This window comes from Cavia porcellus, unplaced genomic scaffold, assembly GCF_034190915.1.
Source record: "Cavia porcellus strain 051 isolate PalLab524CR breed Dunkin Hartley unplaced genomic scaffold, mCavPor4.1 scaffold_4, whole genome shotgun sequence".
Lineage (NCBI taxonomy): Eukaryota > Metazoa > Chordata > Mammalia > Rodentia > Caviidae > Cavia > Cavia porcellus.
In genome coordinates, this window is record NW_026947487.1 from 81,357,740 (window position 1) to 81,381,576 (window position 23,837).

At 46.1% G+C, this 23,837-nt stretch overlaps 2 protein-coding genes across 6 annotated transcripts in view; one reads left to right on the forward strand and one right to left on the reverse strand.

Moving 5' to 3' along the window:
* Rap1gds1 (Rap1 GTPase-GDP dissociation stimulator 1) overlaps positions 1–3,206 on the forward strand; it is a 171,215-nt gene extending 168,009 nt beyond the window's left edge. For all 3 annotated transcript variants that reach the window (XM_063247320.1, XM_063247322.1, XM_063247321.1), the window contains one exon: positions 1,526–3,206. In XM_063247320.1, the coding sequence (XP_063103390.1) occupies positions 1,526–1,653 (128 nt within the window). In that variant the 3' untranslated portion in view covers positions 1,654–3,206. The remainder of the gene's footprint in view (positions 1–1,525) is intronic.
* An 11,578-nt stretch (positions 3,207–14,784) lies between these two features.
* The window catches only part of Tspan5 (tetraspanin 5), a 191,405-nt gene continuing 182,352 nt past the window's right edge, over positions 14,785–23,837 (reverse strand). For all 3 annotated transcript variants that reach the window (XM_063247325.1, XM_063247323.1, XM_063247324.1), the window contains 4 exons: positions 23,259–23,384; positions 21,296–21,343; positions 21,090–21,206; positions 14,785–16,849 (listed from right to left, as the gene is read on the reverse strand). In XM_063247325.1, the coding sequence (XP_063103395.1) occupies positions 16,784–16,849; positions 21,090–21,206; positions 21,296–21,343; positions 23,259–23,384 (357 nt within the window). In that variant the 3' untranslated portion in view covers positions 14,785–16,783. The remainder of the gene's footprint in view (positions 16,850–21,089; positions 21,207–21,295; positions 21,344–23,258; positions 23,385–23,837) is intronic.

Sequence of the window (23,837 nt, forward strand, 5' to 3'; positions counted from 1 at the left end):
CTTTGTATTTGGCTTATTGTCCTCAGCATAGACAGTCTCATCCCCAGTACAGCAGACATGAGAATTCCATTTCCTTTTGAAGACTCAGTGTTCCATTGTGTGTGTATGTAGGTTTTGTTCATTCCTCCATGGAGAAACATTGGGTTGTTTCCACCTTTTGATTTACGTAAGAATAATACTGTTGTGAACATTGGTATAAAAATAAAATGAAAATCTCTACTTTCAGTTTCTTTTGGTTATATACACAGAAATGCAGTTGCTGGATCATGTGGTAATTCTGTTTAATTTTTTAAGGTGGTGGAGTCTTGTAACGTTTCCACCCTTGGTGCACATGGATTCCACTTTCTTAGGGTCCTCACTACCACTTGTTATTTAATATTTTTCTGATAATAACCATCAAAATGCATGTGAGGTAGTATCTTACTGTGCTCTGGATTTACACTGTATTTTGATTAGTAGTAGGGGGAACTTTCCCTATGCTTACTGGTCATTTATAATCTTTATGGAAAAATGGAAAATATATACTCAAGTAATTTGTCCATTTTTTAAATTTAAATTTAGTTTTTTTGTTTTTGTTTTTTAGGTATTTTGTTTTGATTAATCTGTTAACAATGTTTTTCTATGTACAAAATTTATTTTGATGAAATCTACTTTATCTGTTTTTTCTTTTGTTACCTGTACTTTTGGTGTCATAAGAAATCATTGCTAAATCTACTGTCATAAAGTTTGATTTTATTTTTGTGTGTACTAGTGTAAGGTAAGAGTTTTGTTTTTTTGCACATGCATATTCAGTTTCTTCAACACCATGTGTTGAATATACCAACCTTTCTATCTCAGTGGTCTGTGTACCTTCCTTGAAACCTTCAGCCACATATGTGAGAATGATTTCCAAGCTCCTCATTGTCTTCTCCTGGTCTGTATGTCTGTTTTCATGGCATTACCACATTCTTTTGCTAACTTCAGCTTTATAGTTGATTTTTGAAATAAGGAAATATGAGAGCTATAATTTTATTTCTGTTACTCAACATTATTTGATAGATTCGGGGTACTTTGAGATTCCATGTGAATTTTAGGATGAATTTTTTCTCTTTCCACTAAAAATGTTCATTCAGTTTTAGGTGTCATTCACATCAAAATAAACACACCAGTTTGAGTTGTGCTGTTAAGAATCTCAACAGGAGCTAAAGTTCTGCAGTAAATGATTGGACCTCATGTTTGAACTGGGGATGGGTTAGTTGGGCATTATTGAACCTTGAGATTATACAGTGAGCAGCATTTACTCATAACACATTACCTTAGTAATCCTTAGCCTGTAGAATGATTTCTTTTTAAAAATTAATAAATACAATTTCTCTGACTTATTCCTTTTCTTATGAAGATATTATTTGTGCTATTGCTAGAACTTTTCTAGAATTGCACTAGGTATTTATAGCTCCATTTTATGAAAATACACATTCTGTGTAGGTAATATAGTACGATGAGAACTTCCTAGCATAAAGCCTGTTACCTTGTCTTTGTCTTCCAGAATCTCTATACAAAGAAGTGCAGGATTTGGCTTTTCTAGATGTCGTATCCAAACTTCGCAGTCATGAAAACAAAAGCGTTGCCCAGCAGGCCTCTCTCACAGAGCAGAGACTGGCCGTGGAGAGCTGAGAGCTGCCCTCCCCGGCACAGGGCACCTCCCTGCTGCAGTGCTGCAGCCTCCATCCACCACCTCCGCACCTCACTCATGCATGCGTGTAGTGTTCCAATACCAATTGAAGACTGCTGTAGGTACCTGCCTAATCAGATTTCTAAGCTCCCAGTTAGTGTGACCATGACCGTCCAGCAAGTCTCTGCCCATAACTCTTATATCCCTGTTGCTTGAGCTCCATTAAATAGAATGTGCATGTTGTAGCCCTATGATGATGTACACTTGATACTACATAATGACTTGCTCTTCACATGTGGTAAACTATGTAATAATGCCCTGGTGAATTAGAAACAGGATGTAGTCGGATCTGTCTAGCTTACTTAAAGATGGAGTCGAATAGTAAAAATAGCTCTATTTTTGGTGCTTGGGAAGCACAGTGACCAAAAAACCCGTGGCTATTCATTGGTTAGTCCTGCCTACTAACATCCAGCCCGTGGTATCCAGCATTAAATAAAATTCTAGCTCCCACTATTCACCCTGCAGTTCCTCCTAAGTATGTAAACTGTCAAAACTGCCACCAAGTTTCTGATTTCATATTTAATTGACAGCACAGTGCTGAAAACGAGTGCAGTTTTCAGTGTGAGTAGAGGTAGTAAAAGATATTAAAAGAATCCCTATAACACTGTAGCATTTGGAGTTTGCCCATATTGTATGTGTGATTTCACCTCAGAATGTCATCTGTTGATCAGCATTGTCCAGCATCTGTTTTTAAATAGTCATTTGGTATTTGTTTTCAGCTGAGTATGGCCTATTGGAAAATGAATTTTTTTGTTTTTATCATTCATGTTGAAAGCAAAAAATGTCATCTTTCATAGTCTTTTTAAATCTTACATTAGTAGGACATAGGAGGAAAGAGGAAGAATCAGGTTGCAAGTGCTGAAGAGAGGGCGGCAGGTTGCAAAGACGTAAGAGCCCGGTGCAGGGCTCTCTGCAGACAGCCTCACACTGGTCACTGCTGGAGTTTACCATGCACTCCCCCTCCCCCCAGCTGCACGAATCCTACAGGCGAGAAGCAAGCCGAGACTCCAGAAGAGCCCCTGGGCAAACGACAGTGTCCGCTTCACTGCCACTACCACCACCAAATGGGTTTTTAGAGTTGTGACACACCGTCTCTAAATCAGTAAAACATCCCTCAGGCCTACTGTGTTCACCGATACCCACATTTGACCACTACTGGCCTAGCGGGGAGGGTAGAGTGGGCTGCCAAGGAGGTGCCCGACCCCCTTCTCAGCATGGGACCCCACACGTCACAAGGTGATCTCAGTTGGAGGTGTGACTCTAAAACAGCTATCACTGAAGACAGTTAAAACTCAGTCTTCTGTTTCCTTTGATGCTTAAAGAAGGGACTATGATGCGTGCTTATGTTGTACTTCCTGTGAGAATGATTTTGTTCATTGTCTTTCTCCTGGGCTGGATAATGGACTATATTTTGTTAGGTTTTGAAAGCCATCTGTAACGTTACATAATAGACTGTCCATATTAATAACTTAATAAATAGTATATCAAACTATAATGGCATTACTTTTGTATTTCATCTGTATTTCCAGCCTCTCGGATCATTGGTGGTGCTCCATATGTGTCAAATGAATGAACACAAATGAATGCTTGCTTCCATGAAATTTCCAGATTGTCTGAACTAATTTCAGGTAGACTAATTGATAAAAGAGTTTGAGATTTTAGAGAGTGTGTGGCTTCAGATAAATATTTTCTTAATAGTAGATACACTGTACTGTTTTTACAAAGCATTAAAACTTTTCAACAAAAATACCCTAAAATCACCGATCTGAAGAAAAGTCATCATCTAGGCTAGCTGCCCCCAGTTCAGTGTTGGGAGGGCCTGTCTGCAGTGAGACTTGAGTGCAGTTTATGGGAAGACCTGAAAGGAGGGCCCTTACGGTGCCAGGGGTCACGAAAGGAGGTCGGTTACTGCTAAGCATAGCAGTTAGTGGGCAAGTCTACCAGCACCATTACCACCACATCACTTCTAATAATGCTTACTCTTGGTTCTTGAAGGCACAACTAAATTCAGTTGCTACCATAGCATTTTTAGGGAGAGAAAAGGAGAAGCAAGCAGTACAGCAAAGCTCTCACTGTCGATTAAGTCAGGAGGGAGATGCTGGAGTTGAAAACGTTCTAGAATGTTCCCTTTACCTCAGTTCCACTACCAACCTGAAATCTTGCTGACCACCCCACCTCCCACCCAGACTATAACCTTGCGCACCAAAAGGAATTGATCACGTATTGGCCCAAAACTCAGCAGTTTCCTCAATCAAATATGTTTTGCACATACTGGTAACAATGGCAGTGTTGTATGCAAGCTTATTTGTGAAGTGATTTAAAGAAACCTGCATGTGAAAAATTGAAGAAGTACTGTTTGGTATAATGGAGCTTTTCTAACTCCAGTCACTGTACAGTGTGTGGTAAGACTTTTAGGTGAGCTGGCCTTTTGGTTCAGCCCTTACTAGGATCACTAAGCTTCAAACCCATTCACCTCTGGGAGCCACGGCATTTTGAGTTACATTGATTGGGATAAATCAGCGGTAGCCGAGAAGGTGAAGGCATTTTTCACATACAGGTGTGGTCTCTTCACGTAGATGCCACGGAGCTTCCGAGTGTAAGTCGGGTGACTGAAGTGTGATGATGCTACTTTGAAAGTGTGCTGCAGAGGAAAGGATGTGTCTGGGGCTGTGACCAGTAGTTCCCAGTTCTGTAACTTGCTTTCTCATCAGGATCACAGGGTTGATAGTTACTACTTTCCAGGATTTCTGTGTCAAAACTTTCAGAGATTCAAGGTAAGGTGGCTAACGTTGAGATATTTTATAGCCTAAACTATATTCTGTCCCTTCTGCCAGCTTCCTACCTTGGATTCAGAGAGCAACCAGGAAGCTGGAAACAGCGTTCTCTTAGCGAGCCAGGAGCCTCAGGGTGCTTCTCGGAGTATGGCTGCATCTTCCCTCCGCTCGTCATGGGGCAGCAGGGTAGGCCCGTGCGGTTCTTGCCGTAGCTCTACCCTGCCTGTCTCAGCCTACCCTGGAGAGTAACTCAGTAATGCTATTAACATTACTTATTAATCAGGGTAATAAGGCTGTACATTAGGAATTTTCAGTATAGAACACAGCTATCAAACTGAGCTCCGTAGCTATGGTCTCAGAGATGATACTCTTTTTTTTTTTTTTTTTTTTTTCCTAATGCATCATATGGGCTTGTATCAGAGATGATATTCTAACACTGCCTATTTGTCCCCTTGCATAGCAACTTAATACCATGACAACTAACTTTATATGTGATATTCAGGCTATAATTGGACCAAATTTAAGCCATCTATGTTTGGCACCTGCATGCCCCCAACCTGGGCCCCCATTCCAGGTTCTCTTGCAGACTTGCTCTGCTTAGCAAGGGAAGACTCATGCATGTGAGCTCAAGACCACTCACATGCAAGGCCGGGGCCGCCCACCTGAGCAGGTCACCTAGGTGACCTCAGAGGAGCACACACATGGGAGCTCTGGTGGGTAAGTGACCTGTTACTTCCAGAAGCACCTGGCTTTTACTCCAGCCCAGCCTCAGTGCATCTCGGGGCCATGTCCCAAGTCCTGGGTGTCCTCATGGCATGTAGTCTCAGCACAGGTCACCAGGGCCCAAGCCACATTCTGCATGTGTTTTTAGGTTACTTTTTTTTTTTTTTTAACTTTTTATCGGTACCGGGGATCGAACTCACCTTCGCCTGCTTGCAAGGCAAGTGCTTATGCCTGTGAGCTAAATCCCCAGCCCCTCTGCATGTGCTTTTAGTGTTAGTCATATGGATAGATAATTTCCTGATACAGGATTAAAAATTTGTATCTTAAAGAAAATGGAAAACCTAATTCTATCATACTTTGAAGTCTTAGTTTCAGGTTTGGGATGTGTTTTTGTTTTTCTGAGACAAGTTTTCACTGTGTATCCCAGGTTGGCCTTGAACTCAGCAAAGGCTGGCTACAAATTCAGCTGTCCTCTAATCCTGGGATTAGAGGTATATGCTGCCACGTCTGACTTGGGACTTCTTTTTTTTTCTTATAACTGACAGAATTTTAAAGGTTTTTGCTAGAGTTTATCTTTAGAAATGTTAAAGCCTTGACCCAGCCTCTCAGTATGTACTACTTTTCTATGTAACAACAGATCTTTTGTTTTGTTTTGTTTTTTGTCTTTTTCCTTTTTATCGGTACCAGGAATCGAACTCTCGACTGCCTGCTTGCAAGGCAGGCGCTTATGCCGCTGAGCTAAATCCCCAGCCCCCAGATCTTTTTAAAACAAAGTTTATCTCCAGAGACAGTGGCTCTACCCTCGTAGTTATACTGCCCTTCGCTGACTCAAGGGACACAGTTCTAGAGGAACTGTCCCCAGCTGACAGGCCAGTCACGTCCTCTGCACACTCACAAGTTGCCAAAAGCTGCTTCAAGCTGGTCCACAGGAGGAGAGAATTGGCCTGGCCTCTTCTGGGCTGAGCTGCTCCCAGCACAGCAGTGGCAGGCGGATTCCTAACTGCATGTTCCAAGGCAAGGACAGGAGGTCAAATGGACCCGCCACAGGGAGATCAGGAAAGGATGCAGCTGGACAGTCCTTGGAGACCCCTAGTGGGCTCAGGACCCTGTAGGTTTCCAGAATGCCCCACTCCACCACCTCCCGCAATTAATCACTCTAGTGCAGCTAACAAAGATAAAGGTATATTGCTGATAAGTCATGATCTGCTTTTTTAACCCATACTACCTCATTCCAGCAGAAGTTGAAAGTGACACAGCAAGGTGACCATGTAGCTCCATGGTATCCAACAGTAATCACTAGTAAACTGCTTTACAGGTCGGGGTGACACACATGTTACTCCAGCAATTGTGAGGCTGAGGCAGGAGGATCCCTGTGAGTTTGAGGCCAGCCTGGACTTCTTAATGAGTTAAGACAGCCTGCACTGTGTCTTAGAAAAAAAAAAAAAAATCCTGTCTTCCCTTCTCCCACTTCTTTCTCTTATTTAGCTGCCTATAACAGAAATGGGGCTTGGGGTGCTGTGGGAAGAGTGGGTCCATACTGTCTGTGAATTTGACATGAGTCATCCCCAAGGCATCATGTTTGTCCCTTCAGGAGATTCAGAAAGCTATGACAGTTATGGATTGAGGAAGGGCAGGAATACAGAAAAATGACCAGCTGCAAACCAGGTTCCTACAGGACCACCAGCACACTGTGGGAACACAGGCACTCAGCGGACCTTGGGGCAATGGCAAGCCCGTGGGAGCTGGGGGCTCCCTGTCTGCAGCCCACACTCACCGCATCTGCCCACACAAGATTCCCACAAGGTTTCCCTGGAGCCTCCAGGGCCCTCAGCATCCCCCAAAGAGATGCATCTCCTCATTCATAAAGGCTCCTCTCTCAGAAAGATGAGGCAGAGGGGAGCACTCCACTCCGTATTGAGAACCTGGCCTAGATCCCCAAATCTCCCAAATGAGTGTATGGCTAAGGTTTAAAATAAATGACGTAAGTAGTATGATTTTAGGGCTCGAAGGATCAAAACTCTATAGAGTTCAGTACTTTGGTGGCTAAGACAAGGAATGCCTCTGGGCGGCCTGTATTTTAGTTTTCAAGCAAGGAAGGGCTTAGGATGCAAAATGCAGGAAATTGAACAGAACTTGGGTGTGGTTCAGTGACCTTCCCAAGTAACAAATTACGTTAATTTAGGCAAAGTATATTAGGAGACATCTCCATGTTGCATTTCACTACAGGGGTGAGATGCCTGCAGCTAATCTTTATTTAGTTTTTTGGAGTTGAGAGTCAGGTGTCCTCAGCTGTGACCTTAGCTTGCAGCCCTTCACATGGTTCAATTTCCAGTTTCAACAGCTCCCAACATATTCCTCCCTTTTGTTTAGTTGTCACACAAGATGAGTGGTCACTTGATGCTATTAGGAGAACTCCCATCAATCTATAATAATAATCAGTTACCAGTATAGCCAGCAATTGTCAGTGTTATTGATTTAAGCCTTTTATAGCTAACATTTTACTATGGCATTGCATTATACCTTTTGAAGTTATACTTTTCTACAGGAGGTTCAAGAACAGAGACCTGTACTAAATATAATCAGATTTTGTTATCTGTCAAGGTCAGTTAGGTCTCCTCAGGAATTGCCTTGGGACCATGCACATTGCCTCTTGGCTCTCCAGTCAGTGTCAGCCATCAGGATGAATCAGGGCCATTGCTTGACCAAGCTAGCTCTTCAGGACTTGGGGCAGCCCAAGCACTGGTGCCTCAGTCAGGGCTCAAACCCCATATATGTGGGGCTGGGACAGCCTGCCCAACCCACAGTGGCCATCTTGGATGAGCAGCTGGTCCTCACCGCACCGGTATACTGGACTGCGATCCATCCTCCACCCTTGGGGTCCCTGAACTCCAATCTAATGCAAGGGCTGGTGAACACTGCCCAGGACAGCCCAGGAACTGGCCCCAAGGCAGATGTTGCCTCCCAGAATGGCTCAGGGATCTCTGTGCCCACAGACTGCCCTTCCATGAGATATCTGGGTCCCTCATGCCAGTCTTACGTTGCACAACCTTCCAGCCTGACCACCCAGACAGCAGGAGCCCCCACGACTATGGCTCTCAGGTGGCGGTAGTGCTCTGTCGGCTCTCAGCCTCTCAATGTGTGGCCCGTGAATCCTCATCCTGAGGTCATCCAGCCTCCCAACTTCATCTAACCCTTAAGAGCACACTGACCCTTTACCCTTGGGGCACTTGAAGCACAGCTTTCTACTCCAGCACATTCTTACTATTTTCTGGTACAGCATATTCTACATTAACCTAGACTGATGGGAGTCCAAAATCTCAGTTCTCTCTGGTGAAAACCTTGGAGTTTCCTCAGGTTAACCTTGACGCTTCTTGCTTTAGCATAATTGGTTTAAGTGCATGGTTGAAAAAAACCTTCAAACCTTTGGAAAACTCAGAATTTAAGATCAACAAATTCTTCAAAGGCTGGATCACTACCACATTTGCCTTCCTTGTTTGAGGATCACACGGGTCTAGTGGGACTGGAGGAGGTGGTGATGACTCAGACAGGAAAACACTGTTGGGGACGCAGACCTAGGCTCCTCTGCAGACTACCAGCGTTTGTCAGGATCAGTCCATCTTTGAAAACACACAGCTCACATGTCGGTAGAAGTAGTTCCTTTTTATAGCACAAAAGTCTGAGCTGCTGGCTGTCAAACTCCAGTCACCCTCTTCTATGCTGTGTGCACAGCCTGTCAGTCAGCTCAGGCTCTGCCACCAGTTCCTACTGCCTGGAAGTCCATGGTGTGGGTGCCAGCGTGCTGAGCTCTATTCCTGTGTTGTCCTGGAAGCCTTTCCTTGGTGGCCATAGAGAGGGAGGAGCAATCGTGCCTCTTCCCTTTCAGAAGGGCACTCATGCCATCCTGGGGCCCACTCTCACGGCCTCATTTTTTCCTAATTACTTTCCAGTAGACCGACCTCTAGATACCATCACATTTGGGTTTCTACATATAAATTTGGGGAATTGGGACAAATATTCAGTACACAGCCCTAGGAAACATCTTGATGCTGGAGACGTAGAAGTTCATGACAGAGTAATGCTAGCACTTGCTATGTAATAGACAGTCCTCCAGCCACTCCCACTCCTAAGCTGTCAGGGGTGAGGAGGGACTGAGAGGCCATGAGGTCCTGAGAAAGCTGTTTAGGTGAGCATAAAGTATTTAGGGAGGTAGAACACTTGAGTGTTACCATCTTTGCAAAGCCCCAGAAGGCAAGACTTCATCTCGAGGGCCCGGAGGACCCGAGACCGAAATGAACCTTGGGCCACAAAGTATTAGAGTTCTGCACAAAGTCTGAGAAATGTGTGAGTCACTGCAGTGGAGTTAGCTGGAACAGCCTAATATTCTAATAGTGATGAGCTGCAACAAAACCTCCCAAAACTCAGTGGATTGAGGACTCCTTCAGACTTCTGAAAATAGTTGTGGCCCTTGAGGTGTTTTTGTTTATTTCTATGACTATTTACCACACTTGAAATTAAAAGAAAGTGATGTTTTGTTACTTAGGCTGCCTCTGAACTCACTATGTAGTCCAGACTGGCCTAAAACTTGTGGAGACTCCTCTGTCTCAGCCTCCTGAGTGCTAGGATTACAGGTGTGCCCCACTATGCCTGGATGGTTTTTTTTTTTCTTTTAATTTTTTCTTTTTTTGGTTTATTGGTTAAAAACAGGGTCTCACTGTGCAGTTCAGGCTAGCCTTGAGCTCACTTTGTAGCCCAGACTGGTCTTGAACTCGCAACAATCCTCATACCTCAGCCTCCTGAGTGCTGGGATTACAGGTGTGCATCACCATACCCAGCTCCCAATTTTTATTAGTATGTTTTGAGTTGGTACATTTATGTAACACATTTGAATTCTTCTGACATCTCCCTGTCCTCCCACAAAAGCAAAACTCTGCAAGCAATAACAGAAAATGTAATTGTAGGAGAAATGACAATAGCAACATGAAAGACACTTAAATGTAAAAATATGCCTAGCTTAGCCACACAGTAAGAGCTGACTAGGTTGAGGGAGGACAGGATAGAGACTAGCAGGCAGAGGAGGTAATGTTTCAATGGGAAAATTAAGAGTTTTGAAGATCTTTTCTACAGAGTATCTTTTTTATTAGTAAGTTTGTACACAATGACCATATTCCTCATAGGGAGAGGAACATCACAGAAAACATCTTAATTCTCCTTAAAAATTCTCTTCCCTGAATCTCTTGATCCCCTTGCCATGTACAAAAGATCTTGCTACCTTCTATGATCTCTCCTTTATTTGACTCTGTTTGTACTTTGGGTTCTGTAGAGAAACCATGTGAGAGTTAAGCTGGTATGTCTGATTTGCTTCACTTAACAACATAATCTCTGGGCACATTCACTTAGAAGGAAGAAAGGTCTCAAACCTAAAAATACTCAAGCATGGTCCCTGTCAATAATGTCACCACACCATGCACCCAGGACAGCAAAACGGGGAAAATATCTTAGAGCTTTGGAATACTTTGCACCATGTGAACTTTTGGCATCTTAGGAACTTAAATAAACAAACCCATGGACCAAAGCTTGAGAATCCTTGATAACACTATATGATCAAAGCGTTTTTACTGTATAAAATGTCTGTGGACACTGAAAATACCCTAGTTTAAAGACAGAGACCGAGGCATGCGAATTGCTACAAGTTTGAGACCAGCCTGGGCTACCCAGTGAGTTCAAGGCTAACCTTGAACAGTGAAACCCTGAGACAGTTTACAAACAACTGAAAATAAGAAATGGAAAAAAATCACAAATAGTATGGAAATTATCATAAAACAAGTCAAAAAAATTTTAATATAAGTTTATGCCTGCAGGGGTAGAAATGTTTTTCTGTTGGTTTTCTGCATTTTTTCTTTTGTGGACAAATTGAAACATATTTAACAAACATAAAAATATTATCTGTTTATAGGTATTTTACCTGATCTCCCTTCCCAGACCTGAAAATTTCAGCCTAGTAGCTGTGGGTAAGATATCATCAAGGAATCCCAAATACACAGCACTGGTGTTCCAGCTTTGCACACTGGGGACAGAGCCCAGCGCCATGCACACATGCACATGCACTGCTCGAGATGCTGCTGTTCCTGCCAGAGGAGGCTCGGCTCCCTCCGCCTTGGAAGGTTCTGGAGATGCCTGCTTCTGCATGGCTTTACCTGGAACCTGCTTGCAGCAGGGCCTGGCCCACCCAGACCTCAGCTCAGAACCTGCCCGAGACCAGGTGATCGGGTGCATGGTGGGCTGGAGAAACCCTAGCAGCGCAGAGCAACAACGTGGGAGCCCAAGTGGGCATGGGGACTTCAGAGTCTCTGGTGATGACCTGAGGGACCATCGTGAGCATCCAGCACTGACAACACTGTTGTTCTCTTGCAGAGGCCTACTGTCACTACAAGACTGTCCCCTCCAGCTCCTGACTCCTGCAACACGTGGGACCTCCCTGCTGCTATGGTACCCTAGACTGGCAGACAGGTGACCCAAGTGCCTGACCCGGGGCGCTCTGTGTCCCCACGTGGTGGAAATCAGGTTCCCTCGGGCTTTCCAGTTGGAACAGTGCCCCACTGAGGCTAGGCCCTGCCCACCTGGGCCCCCCAGTGCTGGGCTCCAGAGTGGCCTGGGGGACACAGGAATTTGGACTGCAAGGGGTTCCATCGTGCGCTCTGCATTCTGTTGGCCTGCAGATGTGAGGCAGCATCATACTGCAGGTTCGTGACATTTCAGCAACTCCTTGCCTTTGGGTGGGTGGGATGTGGAGGCTTTTGCCTTCTGCAAAATACCGCCACAGAGAGTTCTGCACCCACACTATTGAATTTCTCCAGAAATTGTACTTGTCGGGTCCTCTCTCCAGAGAGGTGTCACTGGCACCCCCAATCCCCAGGCCCCCTGCCACTCTCCTGCTGCTCCCTGGGATCGCCTCCCTCAGGTCAGAGATGCCCTGGCTGCCTGCGCTAGCCTCCAGGGACCTCCCTGCCTCACAGCACCTACAGAGAGGAGGAAGAGGAGTGCAGCTATGATGCAGCCACTCCCACCCATGGGCCCTCTCTCTGTGGTAACTGCCTCTCCTCCATACAGTGCTGGCTCAGTGAGCAGAAATACCTCCATGGAGAGAGGAGTGATTCACCTTGCAGCCAAGTATGGAGACCAGTGGGTTACCAATCATTAGATAAGAAGACTAGGAAAAGCACAAGTCTTGAAAAGTTTCACTTACACAACTCTTATCACTAGAATCTAGAAAGAAATATTCATATAAACACCGACTGTGGGTCTAGACATTTAATCCATGAAATACAGCAGAAAGTTTAAAACATCCTACAAAAAGTGTCAAGACTGCAGATGCAGACAGGGAGCATGCTCCACACTGTGTCTAGGGCATCTGTCCTGGTCACAGCCATGCATGGCTCTGGCCAGCCAGTGGAGCAAGGGCAGCAGGTCTGCCGGTCCTGTGTATGTAAAAGCTGCTGAACATCACTCGCTCCCAAATCCCAATCAAGGCACTAACAAGGCTGGTTGTTTTGGAGGCTGCAGGCTTTGATGGCTGTCAGCAGCTTTGGTGACCGTAAGCTGAATGGGCTGCCCAAGCTCCGCCTTTGTGTCATGGCCATCTCACAGTGCACATGCCCATGCTCATGCATCCTGTTTATAAGGCCACCACTGTCCTGGGGCAGGAGCTCAATGTCAGGCTGTCACCACCATCTACACAGATGTGCAGGTGGCTGGAACACCCCACTACCTTGACTTTCCACAATAAGCCAGGAATGCTGTTTCCAGGGGTGTGACAAAAAGTAAAATATCTACCCACCCTAAGCAAAAGGGGTAAAACACGTACTTTTCCTAAGCATGCAACGAAAGCCTAAAACCTTCCAGTGCTTCCGAAGTGCAGTGAGGTGCAGTTTTATTCAGTGGACACTAGAGGGCAGCACTAAAATGTCCCGTGGCAAGGAGCTATTGGGCAGAGAAAAGCATTGTGGTGATCATAAGGGGACACCAGGAGGGCCCGAGCATGCTTCCTCTCTGAGGACAAGCGGTTCACTCAACGAATACACAAATAGAAGCTGCAATTAGTTCCTTAAATTAAGATACCCTAAAAACCAGTTTGATAAAACTCCAGCAACCACCAAAAAAGAAAACAGGGTTTTCACAGCGTAGATCTCCGTGCCCAAGCTGCTTTTTGTCTGGGCCCCGGTCCACGCCGTGCATACAGTCCTGGTCTGCATTGAGCTGGAGCCTACCTGGGTGTTTCCAGGCAACACCGGGTCCCAGCCCCCCAAGCTGCTGGCTGCTCAGTACTGGCCGGTGCTCATGGACAGGGTCCCAGTTCTCCCTTGGAGGTCTGGATGGGGGCTTCCTGGAGTAAATGAGCGAGAGAGCGCTGGGGGGGCCTGCCAAGGTCACTGGGTCTGGGCTCCTCATTGTTCAGCCACCAACTTCCCAGGGCACTCGCCCAAGCGAGCCGGAAACAGTTGCTGGCAGAAGTGCCACAAAACTGCGAAATTATTCCATTCCTCCCCCACACAGGGCACGAAGGATCAAATACTCTGCATAAAACACAAAGCCAAGAGCTGGCCTAAGAAAGAAGGCCTGGAGGAAAGAAGGCCTGGGACCTGCGGCAGGAAACAAGCTGTGAAGGAAGGCGTACTTTTAAGGACTTTGTGATACAAAGTTCTACTTTTAAATCTTGTTCAAAAAACGCTATATAATTTTTATATTGTGAAGCAATAATGTTTCTGGTAATCAAACAATAGAAATAAAGGGAAACTGAGTAATCTTCCTCTAAAGCCTACCATCATCTACACTCTGAAGAAATTTGTTGCATTTTGATCTGTGGAGACAAAGCATCATTGCATTTCTGATACATGTGGATAAAAATTCACAGAATGACTAGTTTCCTTAAAACCAAGGTAATGATTTAGCTTGAAACACAGCAGGGTCTGAGCGCACCGCATGACTTACTGCACACAACTACTCTCATGAAAGCTGTGTGTCTTCCGAGACTTGTCACTCCTAACTACTGCTGCATATTATCTGTTAACAGGAGCTTGGGAAACCCTCTGCAACTGCCCATGGGCGGGGCCTGTGGTCTGCATGTCAAGTGGCCCTCAGGTGCTGTACCCAACAGGGGACACTCAGGCACTGAGATCTGTTGAAATGACTCCACATCTGTGTCTCATCAGCCTGCATTGAGCAGCCAGCACAAAGGGACTTTTCCCTCCACAGCCACAGTATTGTAACTCTTCCCTTCCTGCCCGGAGAACTGGGTCAAAATCAAAGTGTGGTCCCCACACGGTGTCACCAGTCAGGAGCCTGCTGGAAACGCACATGTCCAGCCCTGGTCTGGACCCACTCTACAAGAAGTTCCTCTCTGGTTTGTTGGGCTGGGCACTGACCCCAGGGCTGGTGCTGGGCATGCACACGCTCTCCCATGGACCCTGGGGATCTAACAAGCCCTTGGCATGAGCCTGCCCACAGCTGAGTCTGTGAACCACGGGATTAAAGAATTTCACAATCCCAAGAAAGATTAATGAAGACAGACATAACTCCATGGAAGGTAGAGCCGAGTTTATTAATGACCACCTTTATTACAATCACTCTTAAGTGTAAAAAATAAAAGGTAATTAATTAAAATTTAAAACCCACTTGAACTTGCTGTTTGGCCTATTCCGGGTGTGTCAAAGGTGGGGTCTTGCCTGATTTGGAGTCAACTGGTCAGATGTTTACTGGAGAATGAGGTAATAAAGCAGACCGAAGTGCCAACTGGAGAGTCACATCTTCTCTGTGTCAGAAGGACACTACAAGAGCCCCACAGCACTGGGGGATGGCGGGGGGAGTAACGTGCTCTCACATCCAGAATAGGAAACGAGTATCTCTACCTACACAAAAAAGAGCCCACATGCAGTCACACACGCACGCGCGCGCACACACACACACACACACACACACACACACACACACACACACACGGTAGAGACGAGACCACAGGGACTTCCGTCCTTTCTCTAAGCAGACTGATGCAGTCAGCAGCCACTGAGATGAATCTGCTAAATTTCCAATGACACCAGCTGGCTGCCCAGTTACGTGCTGGTGAGTGTGGCACCAATGTGAAATTTGTTGTGGTTTTCCTAGTGTTCCACAGATCAACATCTGCTCCATAGGAGGACACAGTGGACACAGTTGGATTAAAATCTGGGAAGCAAAACAGGCCCTTCCTCCCAGAAAAGGGGCAGGGCGGGCAGCACCTGGGCGGCTCCGCCTCAGTCACGGACACCCACCCACTGCTCACAGCTGCACGCCAGGATTTGTGCTTTGCTCCCACCCTGGGAGCTGCCAACAGAACAGAAGGAGCTCTGGCCCTATGCTTGTTTGTTATTTGTTTTAAATCAAACTAAATCTTTAAGAAGAAAACTTATTAGAAGCATCTGATTACGTCAACACTATTTTGGAACTGGATTTAACTCCACTCAAAGAGACAGGAGGGGAAGGTTTGTAGGAGGCCGCCGGGCTCCACCTGGGAAGGGCCAGTGGAACAGGGGAAGGAACTGAGGGGCGGACCACGACTCTCACTGGCCAGGCTGCAGCAACAGGCATGACCTCCCGGGACTACATACCCAAGAGCAAGTGATACCCTCAATGTTAAACATCTTTAGAAAGATGGTAGGAAAGGAATTCAGATTCACAGGTCATGCAAGGTGAACCTACACCAAAAAAAGAGGGAAAAAATGAAAGAAAAGGAAAGCAAGAGAAAAACAAAAAAGAAAAACTTGAGCCCAGTAAAAAAAACACTTGCAAAACTTAAGATTTCATACCCTTCACCTTTTGGAAACAAAACAAACAAAAAAACCTCACAAACATCACAACACAATCGAGCGTTCCAAAGAATCCAATCACTAATTTGGTGGGGTGGGTGTGGAGGAGTTTCCATTATCAATCTCACTAACCGCATTTTCTCCTTGGACATCAATGACAGATAAAGCTCAGGTTGACTGGAATAAGGGTTGTGAAGCTTCTCAGAAGGTCGCACCCTGGGACAGACCCCGAACCTGCCTGCTCAGCCGGCCCGGGACAGCAGTGCAGGGCCCGCAGGGAGCTGTGCTCTTCCCCGGCTGACAGCTGCAGCAGTCTCTCCACATGCACAGGAAGGATGCCCAAAGCCACTGCCCCAGGCAGGGAGCCAACAGCGTGGCCTCCACGGAGTGACCAGCAAGCAGCCTGCCTGCCCTCAGGCACCGGAGGCGGACAGGACTGGATGTTCCACAGATTCAAGTAAATGTGGGCGCCCTGCCCTCCCTTCTTTTCCTTTCTGGCTGGCTTCAGTCCACCCACAGATTCATGGCTACAGTAGACATTCATGGCGCAACAGCTTTCATACTGGATTTTCAAAAAATTCTGTCAGCGAGCAGCATTTCCCAGTTTTCCCCCCCAAGAAAGTAAGTTTTAGAAAGCTCTGCAAGGTAGGGGTGCAGGCTGCCGTGGTGACGGTCCTCGAGGCCTGGGTGTCACTGACAAGAAGGCCACAGGCCGGGCTGTTGCCGTGTCTCATGGGGCTCTACCAGCTGGCCCGGACAGCTTCGATGTCACTAACCAAGTTCTGGGCCAGGCAGATTCCAAAAATCTGAGAAAGGAAAGAAAAGCAAGTTACACAGTGAAACTCTTAACACAGGGCTTCCCCTTGCCATGGTGCCCCACTCTTTTTTTGTAATTCGTTGTAAAATCAACACACAATTTATGCACAGTCACATGCATCCTTTTAATGTGACTCTGTGGGATCAGTCTTCCACAAAGCTCTGTGATGACTGTATCTATGAATTACAGAATATTTACACTACACCCAGAGAAACCCTGCGCCCTGATAGTCACTTCTGCTTCCTGCCAGGGCTGGGCACTGATCCTCTGAAGTTGTTGCAGGGTTTGTCCACTCTGGACAGCACACAGCAGCAGACTCCTGTGACATGTGGCACTAGCAGCTTTTCCTGTGGTACAGAGGTGTACCCACACCTGCTGATGATTCACTTTCTTTGGATTTCTCTTTTTGCCGTACTGGGCATTGAATCCAGGCCCAGCCAGGCTCAGCCATATGACCCTCCTGTCAGCCTCCAAAGTTTACAGGCACGTGCTGTAACACCCAGCTCCAGATTTCTTTGAGGGAGCAAAGCACAAATTTAGGAATTCAGGTGGATGTTCTAGAATAACCTGCAGAAAAGTAAGGTGAATCCAACATGAAAGTCTGCCATGGGGGCTAGAGAGGTTCCGATAGCCAGGGGAGGTGGCCTGAGGCTGCTGTCTCTATCCCTGCCCCTCAGGGAGCCCCTAGACTGGGTCACAGCCTCAGGTTTCATCCACACCCTGCCCCAGTGCTGTGTTCTCTGATGGATCTGACCTGTCCCATAGTGGGGCTGGCTGGAGTCATGGCGGGGGTCATTCTGTCCAGTGGCTCATCTGTACCTGCCCAGGAGTGACAGGCTGCTCTGGCTTCCTGTGTCCTGTGGGTTGAGTCTGAGCTGCTCAGCCCCACAGCCCTGCTGATCCCAGTGCCTCCTCCTGAGCAGACAGTGGTGCTGGGCTGTGTGATCAGCAAAGCTGTAGGTGCAGACAGACAGACACAGGAGGCTCTGAGCTCCAGAGGATGTGGCAGCTGAGGCAGCCTCTGTGTTTCTGTCACACGAGAGGGGAGGAGGTGGCTGAGGAGAAACAGAGGTGCAGTGGGGACCTTGAGGTGCTCTAAGGCAGCAAGGATTTGGCTTTGAGCAGTTCAAGTGGAAGACAACTCCCATGTTCTCTCTCTGCACTGCTGAAGCAGAAAGCTATCCTGACTCTTGAAAAGAATAATGGCCAGCCAGTTCTTTTTTGATGGCTGAAAAATATTCCATTTTAATGTATATCCCATATTTTATCCATTTATCAGTTAATAAATTTTTTGTATTGTTTCCATTTTTTCACTCTTTTTTTTTTTTTAGAAAAACAAAGGTTTACTTAAATGACAAATATTGGCTCCAGTGAGAAACAAAATCAGACAACATAATTTACATGGTATGATATCCAGTGATGTTAGGAAATCAGCAGATGTCTTATCACAACTTGGAAAACACAACATTCACTAATGTACAAGTTATGTGAAAAGAACAAAACTTTGTCAAAAACACATACTCCAAGCCTCTACAAATGTATATCTTAATGCCAAATATTGCATCAACTTCAGAAACATCATTTATGAAAGAGAAAATGAAGCATGTGCATCAAAAGATTAAAACAACACCATGTTAAAATTACAATTCCCAAAAAATAAGAGACTAGACTAATATCACTCTGAACAGTGAATAACAGTATTGCTCAATTTTATATCATAATGCTACAGAATTAGCATTGGGTTTCTTAGTGTCACTTCTTCTTCAGAGTATCTGTTCATTACATTATGCATTATATTATTTGTTCCAATAAATAGGTTAGAAATTCTTCCCATGTGTGACTCTCTATGTGTATATCTATCCTTTCTGTGTTATGTGGGAAAACAGATCAAAATAAGACAACAAAACAAATTGCTAGAAAATCATGATATGAAAGAGACATATAAGACCACAGTATTAGGTGATATACAGTACTTACTATGCTTTCTCTTGTTATTTTCAATAGAATTGTCCACATCATCAGGGACTATATAATTAAGCATAACATTATATAGCTATTTTTATAAAAACACAACTTTGAAGACGTTGTAGGATGTGAAAGCAGTTTAATAATCAAACCTGATGTAGAACCCTTGGTTTCCTGCCAGGACCAGCAAGTCAAGCCAAGGCACGGAATCCCATCCCAGTCTGGAGGAACTCCCTTCCTCACCTGGGGACCAGCCCGTGGTTGCCCACTGGGACCAGTGAGTTGGGACCATTGAGTTGGAACCAGGGAGTCGGGCCAAGGCACAGAATCCTTTCCCAGTCTAGGGTAACTCTCTTCCTCACCTGGGGACCAGCCCGCAGATTCCTGCCGGGACCAGCCAGTGGGGCCGAGGAACAGATTCCAATTCCAGTCTGGGGGTATTTTTTCACTCTTATAAGTAATGCTGCTATTAACATTTGTGTGCAGGTTTTTCTTTGTGAATACATTTTTTCAGTCCTTTCAGGTACATTCATAGAGGAATTTCTGAGTCCTGTAACTCTATGCTTAATTTCCTGAAGAGCTGTCAAACTCTTTTTCACATAGGATTTATCACTTTTATTCCCTCTGGTAATCTGTGAGAATACCAGCTTGTCTGCATCCTCACCAGCATCTGTTATTGTCTGTATTTCTTATTATGAACATCCTAGCTGGGATAGCATAACCTCTCTCTGTAACCCTGATTTGCATTTTAAATTACTAACAATACTGGCAACTCTTCTTTGCATATTAGCCATTTTGATCTTCCTGAAGGAAATGTGTACTGAGATCCTTTTGTCCATTTAAAAATTGGATTAGCCTTGTTACTGTTGGGTTGTAAATCATTTTATGGGTTATCTTTTCACTTTCTTGACAGTATCATTTTTAGCACACACAGTTTTAATTTTGAGGAAATCCCATATACATACATTTTCTTTGATTCAGTGTACTTTTATTTTCATATCCAAGGAAACACTACCTAACTCCAAATCACAATGATTTATACCCATGCTCTATGTTTTCTTGTAGGATTTCACAGCTTTAAACCTTACACTTGGGTCTTTTTTTTTTTTTTTTTTAAAGATAGGGTCTCACTGTGTTGCCTTGTCTGGCCTCAAACTTGTATACTCAACTGAGAGTACAGGCATTCCTATCATGCCTGTTTATATTTATATCTTTGGTATATTTTATGTTGATATTTATACATGAAATGAGGTACAGGTCTAAATTAATTTGCTCCACAGGTAAATATCCAGTATTTCCAGCATTGTTTGTTGAAGAAACTATGTTTTTCCCCTATGAACAGTTTGGTTCCCTTGTCAGAAACCAACTGAGACCACAGGTGCAAGGCTATTTCTGGACTTTGGTCCACAGCGGCTAAACTCACCGCAGTGCACAGCACCCTGACGGCTGCAGCCTTGGAGTAAGTTCACAACTGGGAAGCATCAGTTCTCCAACTTTGTTCTTTTCAAGTTTGTTTTGACAGTACAGGGTCAACTGCATTTCCGTGTGAATTTCTGGGTAGCCTGTCTATTACTGGTAAAAAGGCAACTGCAACTGTGAGAGGGATGCACCTGTGAACATGGGATAGTCTTCCATTTATTTAGATCTCCTCCTCTACGTCCCATTTGTGACCTCCAAGGAAAGTGCCGTATCCACATGAAGAAGGACTAGGGACAGAGCTCAGCAGCACGGAGCTTTGTCTGGCCTGTCTGACAGGCACAAGGTCCTGAGTTTAATTTCTAGTACCAAAAAGAAAAGATCAACCAAACCAAACCAAACAACGATGACACGAGAAGCCCAGCTGGTGAGGTCACCTAGAAGGACCACTGGCACTCCTGTCCTTGCTAGCACTACAGCAAGCTGGTCCAGGGAGACAGCGCAGTACCTCAGCAACTCCCAAAGCCTCAGCTCCTCTGCAGGCTCGACACTGGCCTTCCAGAGCTGCCCCAGTTACCACCACACAGTGACTGGGAGCCCACAAATGACAGAATGGCAGCAGGGAGCTAATGACCCAATCAACTCCCCACCTTGAAAAGGAAAATGTTTTTCTGAAGTATTTCAGGATTTAACCAGACCTTTAACAAAGCACAAACCAAATTCTTCAGGTCGTTCCTCGCCTCACAACATATCTTAAAGCAGGGCCACTCCAGCGAGTTGCAGAAGCTCCTGTCCTGTAGGGCCCTCACAGGCACCGGCCCTGTGCTCTCCTCGACTGGCTGTCTCACCTGCAGCAAGGCGATACCTATGAAGATGCCAGCCACGATGGTTAAATTGTCCTGGAGCCACTTCTCAAACTGGGGCACACAGCCTTTCGTGTAGATTACAATCTGCTGGTCGACTTCCTTCAGGGGGAAGAGGACAGCAGAGTCACAGATACAGCCAGTGGTGTGCAATGCTCCGCCTCACCCCCTGCTGCTAAGAGTCCACTTACTGGTTTCTGCCTGGCGTCATAGCCACATTGAGTGTTGATGACATCTTCCTGGAGAAGAAGCAAAGGGGACCGTGAGACTCACTCCTGGGAAACAGGGAGCCCAGCTGGGGTTTGCACCAGACCTCTCAGATGTCATCAATGTGACACCCTTAAGGCCACAGGCTGCGTCACAGTGTGAACCGCATCACACTTTCTCCCCACATTGTACTTTTTATGAATACACCTTTCTAATACACAGTGATTCCAGTACTCTCCTGTGGGGTGCTGGCACGTGCAGACCACACACCTTCATTCCTTTCTTTTCACCTTCTCTTCATCCCCCAGCTCCTTTTTATTCAGCCTTTATTTTGCTCTTTACTTGTATTTTGGGTTCTTTGTGTAAGAGAAACCATAAGATACTTAACTGTATAACTGTAACAATTTTCATAAAGTGGTGTTTAAATAGGCTCTATTTTACAAACGAGACAAATTGAGGCTCAGGGAATATCAAAAAGAACAGCAAGTTGTTTTAGGAAAAAAGGAAACTCTAGATTCAAAGTGCTGCAACATCAAGCAGCTTATGGGAAGCTCAGGGAAATGCAGAGATGAATAAAACCAAACGTAAAGGACAGGTGACCACCTTCATTCACGCTCTTCTGGCAGGACTCCCTGCCTTGCTTTTCTCTTTAATAACACTGGGGATCAAACTGGAGCGTGTGAATGCGAAGCATACTCTGGTACTTTTAAATCTATGCACATCTGTATTGCGTAAGTGGGGTTTCGGTGAGAACACACTACTTTAATAACCGAAAAGCACAGCAGTGCCCTGCTTGCAGGTGCCACAGGCACGAGACATGTCTCAGCTCTGACTGGAGCACAGGCTCTGCTGTGTTCCTCTCTGCTCACCATCACGCTCGCTCTTAGATCAGAGCGGTACTGCTCTGCGGAGTGTCTGTCATGAAAGGAGAGCTACCTGCAGGGTAGCTGCTGGGTGGGCAGGGGCTGGAGACAGGAGGTAGCACCAGCACCTGCCTGCGGTGACAGGGCATCTGGTGGGTACCTCAGACTGAGAGGTGGGTATGGGACCAGCGGGCATCCCTGGCAGAAGCACACAGCAGGAAGCAGCGGGGCCGGGTGTCCTCCGACTCTCGGCCTTTCAGCCCCGTAGCTTGCAGGAAGATCTGCTGCCCTGGTCCACACCCACTTGGCTCTGCTTGCCAGGGGCCAGGGTGGGCCTGAGGGAGGACAGCAGGGACTAGGGAGCACTGAGAGGCCAGAGCCCCTGGGGCGAGGGCAGCAGTGCCTCATGCCTGTCCTGCAAGTTTCGAGACAGTGTTGTGTGACATCAGGCTGGTCTGACCCATCTGTAGCCATGCTGTGGTGAAGGAACCTGACATGTCTCCTTAAAGACAAAACCTACACAACAGTGCCACAGTAGGTGTGACACTCAAGGCCAGGCAGTGTGGTCTGGCTAGGCAGGAGTCCGGCCCACTCCTTTCATAAATGCTCTGCTCCTCTCCTTGGTACTCCCCAGAAGGAAAGGGTTACAAGTCCCAAACCACGACCCTGCACTCTCACACAAGCTGAGCTTCCTCAGGAAGGGATGACAGGGCTGGCAGGCCTGACAGTCAGGCCTGGCACTCGCGCTAACCCTGCTACACGTGTGCACTTCGCCAAGTCCTTCACGTTCCCTCTCTGAGCCTTCGTTCTTACCTAACAGGGTGGGATGATGGTGGTGCTGCCTGTATAACCTCCCAAAGTTAGTGAGGAGCCAGTGAACAGACGGCTCAGGGCAGGAGCCAGAATGCTCTGCTACACTAACACCTGCGATGCCTGCGCCTCCAGGTAGACATGAACACCGCACTCGCTAGGGGAGCTTCAGGGAGGCACAAGCAGGTAAGAAGCAGTTGCACAAGGAAACCTCTGAGCATCTGTACACATGCAGTGTGATGAGTGAGGTGGGCAGTGTGTGCCCTTGGCTTACCGCTGGGTCTTTAGTGCAGCACGAGAATGGCACGCCGCATCGCTCTCGACTTGCATTGGAATCTGTGCAATTGAAGTAAATATTTAGGTTCCAATCATCAGCTCCAAAAGCCCCACAGCACTGCCACTAGAGCAAATAGGAGAGAATTAGAACATCTCTACTCAGAGCGTCTACGTGTGCCCTTCCACACCCACCAGAACAGCTCCCATGTTCTCTGCTGCATCAGAATCATTCTTAAGCCACAATGACTCTAAACAGGCCCGTAAAAAGCTCTCAGAATAGGACTGAAGACTTACAAAGGTTTGTCAGTGAGTGATTTAAACAACTGAGGAGCCCCGTGGTGTATGGGAAGCAGGGAGGAGCACTGTCCAGCCAGGGATCAGTTACAAGCTCTGTTTGGCTTGCATTCATTCTAGAATGATAAACAAGCACACTCTAGAAGTCTATACCAGACACTAGCAACCGTGGTACTGTCTGAAGAAGGTACCTGAGGGTCGTGAGGGGTTACTGTTTTGATCTCCATACTTTAATGTTTTTTAAAAACCCATTTTATTGAAGTATAACTGAGCCTGTGCATTT